The 15,182-nt window shown below is 32.8% G+C and overlaps 1 protein-coding gene across 1 annotated transcript; it reads right to left on the reverse strand.

The window, feature by feature from the left end:
• Positions 1–1,261: 1,261 nt before the first annotated feature.
• LOC136228759 (U-box domain-containing protein 4-like) lies at positions 1,262–9,479 on the reverse strand. Its single transcript, XM_066017234.1, has 6 exons — positions 9,258–9,479; positions 7,749–7,914; positions 5,911–6,191; positions 4,082–4,198; positions 1,784–3,838; positions 1,262–1,702 (listed from the first exon to the last, which is right to left on the reverse strand). The coding sequence occupies exons 3-6, from the start codon at positions 6,184–6,186 to the stop codon at positions 1,646–1,648; spliced, it is 2,505 nt and encodes an 834-aa protein (XP_065873306.1). The 5' UTR covers positions 6,187–6,191; positions 7,749–7,914; positions 9,258–9,479; the 3' UTR covers positions 1,262–1,645.
• Between the last annotated feature and the right edge of the window lie 5,703 nt (positions 9,480–15,182).

Here is a 15,182-nt window from a genome sequence, read left to right on the forward strand (position 1 = left end):
CCAAAATTACCCCTAGTTATATATATATACAAAAATTATATTTTAGTTTTAAATTTAATCTAATTAATTTTAATTAAGTTTTTGAACTACATATACATATACTTGAAAAAAAATGTATTATTAATTTTCTTAAATTGTAATTATTTTTTCTTTATTTTTTAATATAATATCTTTAAACTAACAGTAAATATTATTATAAATTTTTTATAATTTTTAAAAATCATATATTTTTTTCTTCATTCGTAAAATTTATTAGAATTGTAAATTTTTTTTACAATGACAGTCTTACTCCTATTTTAATAATTTTTGAAATATTTTTCATTCATTTTTTAGTCAATAAATTTTACGTTATTAAATTAAAATTATATAATTAATAAATCAATTACTTTATATTGGAGAGATTTTGATTATGTAGGCAAAAAGAGAAAAAAATATAAAATAAGAAAAATAGATGTTTTATTATTAAAATATAAAATAAATGGTAATTTTGGAATTTTAAAGTTTATTTAGTATAGTTTGACCATTGACCTAAGCATAAGGACTAAGGAGTTAACAAAAATAAAAACTGGTGGACTATATAATTATTTCTAAAAACGTAGGAACTGAATAATGTATTAGGTAAAAACACAGGGGACTTTATGAATTGTAAATTTATTATCACAATAAATGGAAGCATGATGTGTCTCTTTTAAACTAATGTTTTCAAGAATATAAGTTTTACAAAACTGTCGATAGGTGTGGAAACAGGCTTGCGAGCTAACATCCTTGTTGGTACAAGCAAATCCAAAGTATATTTTCGTTGACAAATAAAAATACATTTGGATGTTCTCGAAACTTTTATTCCTAGGAAAAAATTTAGATTTCCTAAGTCCTTTATTCTAAAATGTCATCCAAGAACTTCTTCACATATTGTATTTCTTGTTTATTGCTTCTTATTAGAATTATGGCAACCAAACATAAACTAACAAACAACTGATATGATTTATCTTCTTTATAAAGAAAGAATGATAAAATGGTGGCTATATATACCCAAAAGAATGTCACATCTCAGTTAACTTAGCATTCTTCATCGGTTTAACTTGTCCGGACTCTAGTGGAATGTGGTTGGTTTTGGGATCCCAACGGTTTATGTAGCGTTAATGTGGCTACTGCGGCTTGTGACCTCTAGTGGTGGCTATATTTATATATTTTAAGAAACTCAAAACTCAAAACTTCCCACGTTCAAGAAGAAGACAACTTCAATTTATGCAAATCTTAAACCTATAAATCAAACTTGGAATTCTTTGATATTTTATAAACTTGATTAATAGTAATACAAATTAAATCATCAAATGTTTATCATTATTCTAGTTTAATAACGGTAACTTTTGGATGAGATTCAGATTTGTAATAAACCTATTTTTAGGCAGCATACTAATAACATTCTGGTAGAGGAATATGACAAACTCATAGTTTCTCTCTTCTCAAGCTCAACTCACTAGGTGTATTTTTCACATTTGAAATGTTTTTCCTCTATATAAATCAATTTTCCTCTACAAATCATGTAAAAGTACAAACACAAAACCTTACAATGCATTATTTGCAAATAACAAATGTACACGCTATGTATAGAATTCCAAATCAATACCCATACTGCACTGCGGGATCAGCCCCTCGCATTACCATGTCGTTGGTTTCTGAAGTATTGAAGTAGAGCCTGAGCCTGCAAAAAGACCCAAATTATTCAATTCTATGACCCCTAAAAAAAGACCTTGAATTCGGAAAACCATAATACGAACTATACCTTTTCCTTAGCCCTCGGGGTGCCAGACTGTGACAACGCCACCAATGGCGGTACAGCACCTTCTTGGAGCACTGTGTTACAAAATCTACTACTGTTTGTGCATAGCTGCAAAAGAGCTGCAGCTGCATTTTCCTTCCCTCTTGCAGAACCCAACTCGACAACCTCCACCAGAACAGGAATCCCACCTTCCTGCCCAATTGCAGTCCTTCCCTCAGGAATTGTAGCAAGATTCGCTAAAACAGCAACTGCCTTGTCAACCATTCCGGCTGCTGGGTCCATCAACTCCACGAGGTGCTTAACAGCACCAGCTTGTACTATCCGGGCCTTGTTTTCATGAAATATTGACAAATTAAACAAAGCTGTAGCTGCATCCTTCTTTCCCCTGGGAGTTCCATTCCCCAAAAGATCAACCAGAGGTACAATAGCGCCGGATCGTCCTATCCTGACCTTGTTATCCTCTATCACTGAGAGACTAAAGAGAGTTGCAGCTGCGTTCTCCTTAGCCTCTGAACTTCCTGTTTCTAGGACATAAATAAGAGGTTCAATTGCATCTGCATTAGCAATTGCTGTTTTGTTGTTATCGTTAATTGACAAGTTAAGAAGTGCTGTGACAGCATTTTCTTGAATTCCTGTGTCAGTTGACCGAAGCAAGTTAACTAAAACATTTATGGCCCCGGAGTTTGCAATAACAATCCTATTATCCATGTTGTGCTTAGCAAGTAACCTGAGTTCAGATGTTGCTATTCTTAGAGTATCCAATGAATCACTCCTCAAATCTTCAACAAGCTTCCTTACCTGGGTTTCAACGCCAGAAAGATCAGCCCTTGTTTCAGTAGCAGCAGAAGAAACTATCCTAGGAACAAGCCTATCTGATGGACGGCGTCGGATGGTTTGGTTTCGAGACCATGCCTCCATCAAACGGGGTGAGTACTCAGGTTCTCTATGAGGAGTATTCAGAGCAGAAGAAACATGCGACTCTCCTTTTACCTCCCCAGAATTATCACTGCTATAGGAAGTAAGATGGTTTGATAATTCTGAAGATTCATTTGCATCACCTTGGTTTGCATTACCAACTAGGCTGGAGACCGAGGTATTTCTGCTATGGTTCTGAGTCACTGGTTCATTAGCTCTTCCAGTATTTGAAACTTCGGTTCTAGATGGTGACACAGAGTAGTGGACAGCTGAATCCATATTCCTTTCTTCCAGGTTACCGGACCTTTCGTCAGAACTTGTCAATGACATTCTTGTTATATCCAAACCCTGTTCATTTCCTACTATACCTGATAAAGAACCTTCAGAGGTAGAGCGAGGATGAAGTGGAGATGTTCCCTCACGATACATTCCACTAGAAGAGATCCAGTTCCTACCAGGAGAACCAGTAGACCGAGTTGACTCAGGTGACATTGGTTGGTTTCTACTAGAATGAGGAAAAGCATATGGATCTCTAGGTATGCCAGAGTCTGCATACAAAAGTGAAGAAGGCTGACTGAAGCCGCCAACAGACTTCACAGGATCAGGCAGCTTTACATTGTTTGACTCGCACCAATTTGCAATGAGAGCCTTTACAGTATAATTAGGTATCAGATTGGTATGAGCAAGAGTCTGCCGTGTCTTGGGACAGACAGTGAGCCCAAGGTCAATCCAGTTTTTAATGAATGCTTTCTCATAGGTCTGCCCTGATGACACAATCACTGGATCCGTCATCAACTCAAGTGAGAGAGGACAACAAAAGTCTGGGGGTATTGGAACTGGACTAGGGGTCTGAGACTGTTTTAGCATAACAAGGCGATCATGCATGCGGGTTACAAGTGAAATCATTTGATCAAACAATTCTGCTTCCCCAGTCTTCTCATCTTGTTCAGCATTTTCTTTTAACTTTTCAAGGGCCACCGCTTCAATCAGAATCTCTTGATTGGATCTCAAGCCTAGGCTCTCTGCAATTTTCACCAGGATCTCTGAGCTCGGTCCAACACATGCCACTTGGTCCCTTATAGCTTCTCTAACGATAGATGATGTTTGTTCATATCCCATTTGCTTTATTTTCTGAGTGCAAAACTGCAATCAATTTTTTCAATTTTTAGACATCATATAAGGAATTCCTCACTTAAAAACTTGAACAGGAGTTTCGAAATGAATTATGCCTCCTGTTCCAAATGCGTGAATGATGATTGATTCATTATTCAGCAATCTTAATGAAATCGTTCTAAACAATCTGAGTTAACAAGACTGAGGTCTATTCTCCATTTTGAAACTGAAATGCCTGCCAAAACTTCAAACAAGTTCATAAAACACAATTACCTCAAGGGCTGATGAACTTAACTCATCCGGGAGACATTGATCTGAAGACTTCAACAGCTTAAAAATATCCAGGCTGAACGTCCGAATCTTTGATATCAAGGATTCATTTTGCAGAACCTAAACAGCAAAAGAATTGAAAAAAGAAGAGATTAAAAATGCATCATTAAGAAAGGTTGCATACATTCAACATTAGTCTGTACTTTCTGGCTATGCTTGGAATATGATCAAACAACGCATATGGTATTTTGTGTTCATTTAGCAACAAATAATCCATACTACACATACAGATGCTTAGACTGTTACCGGAAGCTAAATATTTCTTTTGAAGCATGTCAAATAAGGAAACTTTGAAATTGAATCCAAAAGACAAAGAAAGTCATTAAAACAGCAAAATATACAAGACTCTTTTTGTGAATAACTAAATCAGTAGACTGAGCATCTTTTAGTAAGCAGTAATGACTGTTTATGGTAATCAAAGATGAGGGGAAGTGGAAGCCTCTTTAGGCAACGAATCTCAAGCTAAATTCTCATCAAGAAAGATAGATCGCCAAGAAGTTGACTTGAGAGATGTCATTAACAAAATGTTGCACTTGAGCTTCAAAATAGTAAAACACAGCCCTTCAGAAACTCATATACCACAAACAGCAAACAAAGTTTGATCGGTGACAAACACAAAAACCTCAATAACATGGCAACTGAAAAAATTTGCATTTAATTACAACTCCGAGATAGATCAGTCACATAAATTAAAAGCCTGATAGTAATGATTAGTTGTCCTAGCTTGTCATAGTCAAAAAGATCAAATAGGATTTCAAACCAGGTGATTTCCACTTCTAGTCTAAAACAAGAGGGACATTTTTAATAACTCATGCATGACCCCTCTATAATATTACTTTGCTCCATCACTTCAGAAATCTACCAACATTTGCAAGTATCGTGCTTCGATTGAAAAAGAGAAGATTTGTTGATGCATAAACTCATCAATAAAGCAAGTAAATGAACTGCCAAATAAATGGATGTAAGTGGTTAGTAAAATGCAACCACCAACTGCCATGGACAACGATGCCAGTCATGCTTCTAGTTTCTAAACCCTCAAGTAAATGGATCATTTGGTAATTAATTTCCTCACGCTCTGCCTCAAGTGCTTGGAGTCTATCATTTTCTTGAGGTAATTTCAAAGCAGTTCTTTCATTTGCTAAAATAACAAATCAGAGTTCAATTACCTGGCAGTCAAATTATTAATGCTACTATCTGTAGAACTGTACACACTTTCATATCATTAGTTTATAAACCCATCACCATAAACAAATTGTAACCGTGGATCCATATCATATATAATTTTCCCGTAAGGTAAGAGCTTACAATTTGGTTTGGATAACAGACAACTAACTAACCAACACATAACTAACAACAATTATCTAATAAAAATAGAATTCTAATCTAATCAAATAACAAGACAAAGCAAGTCTGTAGGCAGATGTATCAATGCACATTGGAGTGTGCCCCTAGATTGAGTATAATCACCTAACAATATCCTAATCAATAACATAATTCCGGACGTTGAGATTGGTCCTTGAAATTGGTTTCTAATTTCTAGCACTCTGATTGACTATAAAACTTAGGAAATTGATGATAAATTTCATGTGAGGAAAAATTCAATAGCCATGCCAGAAACTTAATTTGGCTCACCAATAGCAGCACCCATAGATCAGTCAAACATGCAATCTCGTACGCAAAGACAAAAAAATATATTTCCCCCTCGAAACCTACAATCAAGACAGATTTGCTATCTAAAAACCCAAAAAAGAAAAATAAGGTTTCGAACTTACAAAGTACACTTTACTTGACAATGGTTGCCAGATTTCAAAGATCTCCCTCAATTCATCAACAGCTTGGCCCAGTTCATCAAATGTGTTACTAAGCACTTCATTGGAAGCTATATCTGAATCAACGATGGCATCAAGTATTGGCTTCAACAGCTTCAATATCTCTTCTGCCTTACAATGATACTTCTGAACCAGTTCTGACCGGAAGTTCTCAATGGATGACATATGTAAAAAGGAGGAAATGTTATGAAGAAGGGCTTTCAACAATGTAATCTCCATTGCACCTGTATAACATGAAAAAAAAAAAGTGTACCAATAAAGAACAAGAAATACTAATAAAGTAGTAAACAGCCATAGCTAATCTTCTTTAGACCTAAATACTGACAAAAAAAAATATGAGTCACAAATTAATGGTTATACGCATCTAATGGAACAGTTATTTATATGTTAGTTATGCATTTCATGGGGGGCTAAATTTACCAATGCAAAATGTTTGAATGCAATCATTACTCTCATACATCCTTTCTTTCTTGCTATAAATGATTGCAAATTTATATTTTCAACTATAACTTCCATAAATCATTTCCTAATCTATCTTCAACCAAGTGATAGCTTTTCAACCATAGCATCTTTTAGCTGAATGATGTCCATTTTTCCTTTTTTTTTTTCTCTGACACAATCTTACTGAACCACCTTTCTTATTTTTACTATGCTGATATTTTCTCTTAATTTGTTTAGCTACCATATGACACTACACATGCCTTCCCACTTCAAAAGAAGCAAACAAACAAAAGCCAAGACAAAAGATGATGTCAAGCCAATTCATGTCATCTCCTAGAACTTCAGACTGTGATGCTGTCAGTCATATTCTGAGATATCTAAAAGGCACTCCGGGGCATGGTATACTATCAAAATCATGGTCATCACATAGTAGAAGGTTTTACAGATGCAGATTTGACATGAGATCTTACAGATAAGCGTTCTACTACGGGTTATTGTGTATTTATCAGAGGCAACCTAGTATCCTGGAAGAGTAAAAAACAGAGTGTAGTATCTAGATCCTGAATAGAAGGATATGGCACAAACTACGTGTGAACTTGTATGATATTGGGTTTGCTCAGATGAAACCTATGAAGTTATGGTGTGACAATGAAGCAGCTATCTATATCACCAATAATCATGTATCAGTGAAAGAACAAAACACATAGAAGTTGACTGTCACTTTGCACAATCACAACTCCACATATTAGAATAGGGGGCAATTGGCAGATGTATTTACTAAAGCGTTACCGGGAAATCGGGTTAACTATATATGTACCAAGCTGGGCATGATTAATATCTATGCTCCAGCTTGAGGGGGGTGTAATTAATGTATAGCATGCCCAAGACTTTTGAAGGGCTGCTACAGCATACTTAGGCTGCTTGTAGGGTAGAGGTGTCTAAGTTGCTTGTAGCGTAAAGATGCTCCTTGACATTAGGGTTAACATTAGTAGCTAGCCGGGTATATATACCTGTGCATATAATATAGAAATTGTACAAATACCAATGCAGAAAATTACATTGATAATACCACAACATAAGTGAAAGGAAATCATTTCAACAAAAATTAAAAATCATGATACCAACTGATTTCCGGTATACCTAAGATGACGCGTTATTGCCCATCAGAATGCTATAAATACAGCATTTTTAATTCACCAATCATACATTTCCATTGATTATAAATGAAAAAAAAAAAAAATCATGGTCTCTCTCAAGACACCAAATACGACTATACTCCTAAGCTTGCAAACCAAACAACTTAAAAGTGATAATAGAATGAAGAAGATTATGAACAATACCTTATTCACCACAAGTATGTTATTTGAAATGTCAAAGTGTGATCTGCCACATTAATAATCCTCAGACTGTTGACGAGAAAAATTTCTTGAACATCCCCGAGAGAAACCCATAAAGATTTTTCAGACTTGATGGTCTCAGCCAGGAATGCCCTTTGGTACACCAAACCTATTGTTCATATGAGTTAGAAAGTTCAAAAAATTAATAGGAGACTATATGCTCTAAAGCCTTCATGAAAAGATACATCAAATACAATATGGTCATTAGAAACCTCAATAAAAACAACATGCATATAGAATTTCTGAGGGAAAATTTATCATACAAAACTTTGCTCATGGTCTTTATTTAAATATAATATAGCATAAAAAAGAAAAGGAATGTATTCATATTTGTTTCTACAAGCTTCTCCTAAGTGGGATATCATGTCATTGATCAAAGTCTTTTCTTCATAACATGTAAATAATCCTTGTCTGGTGTACTGATATAAGTCTTCAGATCATGAACAAGAGGTTCTATGTTTGAGCTGAAATGGGAATACTAATAATAGTTCTAGATTCTTGAAAAGATCTCAATTTGATCAGACTATACTTTGGCAATGCTCTTCCTTCCACTGTTAAATGTCCTTCCTTCCAGTTAGCATCTTGAATATATGAGTGATGAGACCATACAGAGATATTGGTTTCTTTTGCTGTTTCTCTCATAAATTCGGATAATTTTTTCATAAAACCCATCTGTAATTCTCTCCATCTCTCTCTGACTCTCCCTCAGACATACAAGACTTAGACCAAACAAAATCGCAGAATCACAGTTTCCAAGTTACTGATCATGTCAATTAAAATCTTGGACTATCTATAAGTGGAGTGATCCGACCCCTAGGTCACAACCTTCAAATAGCATACTTGTAAGTCCAAACTGTAGAACACAGCACTTTATATCCACTTAGACATAAACCATATTGGTCAAACTTCAACAGTTGAAATGAAATAATACATTTATTTCATATCTTTTTCTATTGTTCTGCAAGTTCTCTCACAAGTATCTAAATCACTGAAACAACATGTAGATTACCCTCCTTTATCACTAACGACCAACCATCCCACTTTCACCTCAGATAACAGCTTTGAGAATTAGCAGCCATTACCTGAACTGAACAAAAAGCACATTCATAAATACTTAAAAGTGTCTCAATCTATTACCTTTTAAAAGTAGCTAACGCCTAAGCAAATCTAAAGACTAATTTTTTCAATATAATAAAGAAAAAAAAAAAGATAACATACAAAAAAAAAATCATATGACATAAACCAAGAGCACCAAATTAAAATAATTAACAACCTTCAATTGTTCAATTCTATTAATAGAAACCCGGAATTAGAATTATTGGTTTTGGGGTAATAGAAATTCAATAAATGGAAGCTTAAACCCTGAAAGAGATGACAAAGATAGAAGCACATAGTGGCTGGATTCGCTGGTAGCCTGAGAAAAACCCTAGACAGATCAAATCAAAGAAATACCTGGCTAGAGAGAAGTTAATCGATACAAGCAGAATATCAAGAGAAAGATGGTTGTTTTGGAGTTCCGGTACATCAATATCTGAAAAATCGATCAAAATCCAGCTACTTCTCTCTTCTTATGCTGAAGGTATCTCTCTTGAAGTTCTTTGTTGGCCATTTCTTTCTCTCGCGTAGTCGTCTTCATTCTTTCCTTTTTTTTGTTTATTTTATATTTTTATTATAGTTGCGTTTGTAGGGGTGCATTCCTTTGGCAGGTGAGCTTAGACAATTTAGTCGTTAAATATTTATTATTTATAACTAGTTTTTGACCCGTGCGATGCACGGATTCATCTTAATATATAAATATTAACAAAAATATAATTAATAATTACAATTAATGATATAAAAAAGGAAGAAGTGACACCTCAGATCCATCGTTACTGTTTTATATTATATATAGATATGCAAAGAAATAGAGAGATTTTAGGGACTAATTTAAATTATGTAGAACTTTTAGATATAGATATGCAGAGAATTGGAAAGATTTTAGAGATTAATTTAAATTTTGTAGAACTCTTAGATATAGTACGGATAAAATAATCTTTTTATAAATAAATATAATAATATAACTAAAGTTAATATATTATATTTTTATTAGTAAAAAAGGAGGAAGTGACACCTCAGCTCCATCGTTACTGTTTTATATTATATATAGAATATAGATATGCAGAGAATTAGAGGGATTTTATGGATTAATTTAAATTATGCAGAACTTTTAGATATAGATATACAGAAAATTAGAGAGATTTTAGGGATTAATTTAAATTATATAGAACTTTTAGATATAGATATACGGAGAATTAGAGAGATTTTAGGGATTAATTTAAATTCTGTAGAACTCTTAGATATAGTAGAGATAAAATAATCTTTTTATAAATAAATATAATAATATAACTCAAGTTAATATATTATATTTTATATTATATTTTTTATCAGTAAAAAAGGAGGGAGTGACACCTCAACTCCATCGTTACTGTTTTATATTATATATAGATAGATTCTTGTTTATTAGTAGTAATGTTTTATTATGTTTATTAATTACTACTACTTCATATATTCATTACTTATTTATCCATTTTATCTTTAATGGATTAAATAATGTATTAAGGAAGAAACATCTTCCTTTAGTAACATGTGAACATTCCTGCCTTTTTAATTTGCATTTGATATGACTTTTTCAAAGTAAATAGATTTTTATATATTGACAAGAAAAAAAAAGCCTTAATATATTCGTAGCCTTTTCAATTTGTCTTTCTTTTTTTTACTTTGCCTATTAGTCCCTTAACTCAATAATTATAATATTTTATGCTTATTTATATGTCTATATGAAATTGATTAGCTCCCTCAACTTATATTGTGAATTCTATTAGCTCCATCAACTCACCAAGTGTAACACTTCGTGTCCGTTAGATTTATATTTCTATTTTAAACCACTGAATGAAATTTGTGACATCAAGATATAGATATATTAGAATGGATGTAGAAAGTATTGGGATGTGAATTCAATTTTAGGACATGAAATATTAAATTTGTTGAGTTAGGTTATCCCATAATTTGAGACGGTAAAGTGAAAAAAGAAAAAAGAAACAAACAAGTTAAGGAGGTAGGGAAGATATTAAACAAAAAAAACATTAGGAAACTTTTTATTTTTAAATAGGATGATCACCTAACAAAATTGCAATATGAATTATAAATGAAATATGTTAAATGCACTTGTTGGAGGTGAAAAGTAAATTTTCTTTCTTTTGATAAATGAAAAGATTAGTATAAAAATAAGATACCAATCAATAAGAAATAAAATCAAAATAAAATAAAAAATAAGGAAAAGACAATTTTCAGTTTTTATTTTTCATCAACATAAACCTTTAAAAACCTATTTCTTCGGGGCACCAAATGATGCAAACGATGGAATTTTATTATGATAAAGTGGAATCCTGTATCTACTGATCGAAATGAAGTAATGAAGTATTTGTGGACCTCAAATGGAATCGTATTGAGGTAGTTATGGTAGATCGGAAATGACTGTTTATAACTGAAAAATTCATTTCAACTCCTATTTTTCAGCATCACATCACCTCTCAAACACCTTTTTTTTTAAGCATCAAATGAAGGAATCTTGTAGCAACTTCATGGGATCATGCATCCACTAATCTAGAAGAAGCCAAGGAATATTTGTGGAACCAAAACAGAGTCATATTGAATGAGATATGGGCAGTTGATGATGACTGTTTATCACACACAAAAAAAACTGAAAATGTGACTGAGTGTTTAAAATCATGTTTTCCAGTCTTCTTAACTCCACTAACCCACATTTGTTGCTTCCTTGCAATAAAGTTAAAATAGTGGAGTCATGGATAGTGATTATAGGAAGTTATGGGTGATGAGAGTTACAAATTTCAGTTATAAATGAAGCATTAATCCTTCATTTCCAACCCCCAATCAACTCCAATAAAAACTAGACATAATTTTTCTCTACTACAGCCATTTTAATCATCTCCAAGCTCTAATCCTCAATCCTAAACTCCTAAATTCAAATTTAAATCCTTCAATTTTATACAAACTGATTCCCTACCTGTTCAAACACGATTCTTATTTTAAATTGCAACTAACTTTACCCAACTTTCATCATTATATTACTGTTAGATGAATTCCGCAAGTGCACAGTTTCGCTTGTAATAATAAAAGATATCGATCCCACAGGGAATGCTATTGACTGTTAATGTATATTGTTTACTAATTTGTTTTCTTTTGCTTTATAAAAAACCATTAGTTTGGCAAATTGTTTTGTTTTAACTTATATTAAATCTAAACTAATTCCTATGATTTATTTCCATGCATCTAGATACTTTGATGGTTTTACTAAGTACTAATATGTTAATACCTTCAATCTACATGCAGTTGTATCAGATGAAAAAGACTTAATCCAATCTCTCGATTTAGGATTAAGTGACTTAAGTGTTTTTAGATAAACAATTCTAATTCCTTGATCTTTCGCAGTTAATTAGAATTATGAATTAAAAACGGAATAAGTTACAGATATAATACAATTATCTTCTTTATAAACTGAATCTCTTTTATATTTACAAATTAATAACTATTCTTATGTGTTGCTTATATGAATTTTCCTAGAATAAACATAAAGCAATAATGGTGAACATAATGAATATAGAATATTTGTATTTGATTGATTTATTTCTGATGAAAAAGTATTGACAGTGTTGAACATTTGTAAAGAGTAAATAATACAGGGAAAAAGACTGCAACAAATGAGAGTATAGGGGTTGTGAATCCTTTTACTATCTCTATAAGGTTTATCAAGCATCGGGATCGTCTTCTCTTTTGTATCTCCGTTGTATCTCGAGGAAGTTTATTTCTCGATCTCACTTCCTTCGATGCTTGGAGTTAAATCTCTAAGTTACTTTAGTATCTTAGTGTTGTAAACTTTTATCCGAAAATATATCTGTATATTTGTATCTTTTTATATCTCTCTATATATATTATGATTGATGTAGAATGTCCTTTATATAGATGTAAAAAAGTCATGTCCCTTGGAAAACATCCCTCCATAGAGATGTGATGAACGGATGTGGCTAATGGTGAAGAGAAATGTTGATTCGGGCGAAAGGATGTGCTTCAAGGATGTCTTTTACTGAATAAATACCTATCACGAATGAGACATCAAATTCGCGGTCGTGACATGAGGAAATCAACTTTGTGCAGGAAAAGTGTCTGTCACGAACATGACATCACTAATTCCTAAATTCTTCTCTTTTTGCTCCTTATTGCATGTACTTTGCTTGTTTTCTGTTGATATTCCTTAAATGTATGTTGTCATCCGTTTTTAACATATCTCTGCTCAAATCACAAACAACCGTGTGAAATCTTTCAAAAACATTTAATAAAGTAAACTAAATTCATGAATATAAACATGAAAATGCATACGAATGTAAGTAAATTTTATCAATTACATTAGCCATTAAACTTTTGAAACTCCATTTTAACCATCATAAACTATAAGCTTCATCTATCATATCGTATTCGAATCACTTGAATTTCCCCAGTTGTAATTCTTCAGATTTTCAGTCTATTATTCTCAATTTTCTACAATTTATTCGACTTGATCTTGGCTCGAATTCCTGCAATTGATTTCGACTTACTCCCTCAACATTTTTCGTTGCAATTCGTAGCTTGTTTCGTCAAAGTTCTCAGTTCATATTTGCTCAATTTCCATTCATCCATCCATACTAATCATCATCTATGATCACGAATTTATTCCCTACTCAAGGTTTTCGCGAACCGTTACTCATTTTGGGCTTCAAATTTGCTGTTTTAACTTCAATTCATTAATACATTCGTTCTTTTTTTTATTTTTTTTATCGCTTTAACTTACATTTGTTTAAATGTAATTTCATTATAAAATTAGCGTATTAATTCAACTGTAGTTTCTTGCTTTTCTTTTTAATTCGCCATTTGTAATCAAAACTTATTCATAAAAATCAACAAAAGAGAAAAAAAAAATTCCAAAATCCTTGTGTTGATTTATTTTTCATAGTGCCATTAACTGAGCTAGTTAAGCTTTTTATAGTTGAGCTAGTAACTCAAAAAGGATTTTATTCAATCCTCAAATCTTTCGTCTAATCGTCTTATTTTAAGAAGTCAAGTTTAAAGCGCATAATCACAACCTAACAGCATTAAAATTAATTATTTAAAAATATATATTAAAATTAATTGGAAATTAATTTCTCTAGCACGCTCGCACAAAATTCGAATAAATTACACACATGGCCACTGAACTATATCCATTTTCACATTGTGGTCACTGAACTTCAATTCTTCACGGTATGACCATTGAACTTTACACTTTATTACACTGGTGGCCACTGTGACCGTTGACCATCATTTGTGGCATTTGACTCTCATTATTGACATGTTCTCTTTCTCTCTCATTTCCCCTTCTAAAACCTAAGGTACCAATTTTACCATCCTCCTCCTTTTCCATCTCCATCTCCTCCATGAATCAATTTATCTCTCTAAAGTACATCTCTCTCTAACTCTCATTTCTCTCTCTAACACCATTAATCAGCAGCAGATTTTATTTCCGGTGTTATTCTGCTGGTAACCAGCAGTGGATATATAACTAAAAGACCTTATTTTTGGAAAAAAAAACTTATTCACCTCAATTACCAGGGGCGATGATGCAGGCTTAGTTTTTTTAACAAATTTTTTTTTTATTTTGATTGAAAGTAATCTCTATATAATCAGCATATGCTTAAGAAGACATGTTTAGTTTATTTACCTTGATTGGAAATGATTTTCTGTATTTGAAAAGCTAATCTTTGAATCCAATTTTTTTATAGTAAAGCTGCTGAGCCCCAAAGAATAAAGGGTTAAAAGGATTTTTATTTACTGACATTGATATTATGAATATTGAAATTTCTTAAACTTAAACTTGTAGATAAAATGTTTTTTTTCTAGAAAATAAAGAACTTGTATGTAAATGACTATGTACAAAATGAAAATGCATATAAAGTTCAAAATTCATTGCTCTTATATGGAATTGGAACCACATTAAATCCAAGGATGAGATGAAGAATCAGATCAATGGTTGAAGAATCAGATCCAAGGAATAAAATCCACTGCTGATTAATGGTGTTAGAGAGTGAAAGGAGAGTAAGAGAGATGTACTTTAGAGAGAGAAATTGATCCATGGAGGAGATGGAGATGGAGATGGAGATGGAGAAGGAGGAGAAGGGTAAAATAGGTATTTTAGATTTTAGAAGGGGAAATGAGAGAGAGAAAAGGTCAAAAATGAGAGTCAAAGGTCACAAATGATGGTCAACGGTCACAGTGGCCACCGGTGTAACAAAGTGTAAAGTTCAATGGCCA

The sequence above is a fragment of the Euphorbia lathyris genome, chromosome 5, assembly GCF_963576675.1.
Source record: "Euphorbia lathyris chromosome 5, ddEupLath1.1, whole genome shotgun sequence".
Lineage (NCBI taxonomy): Eukaryota > Viridiplantae > Streptophyta > Magnoliopsida > Malpighiales > Euphorbiaceae > Euphorbia > Euphorbia lathyris.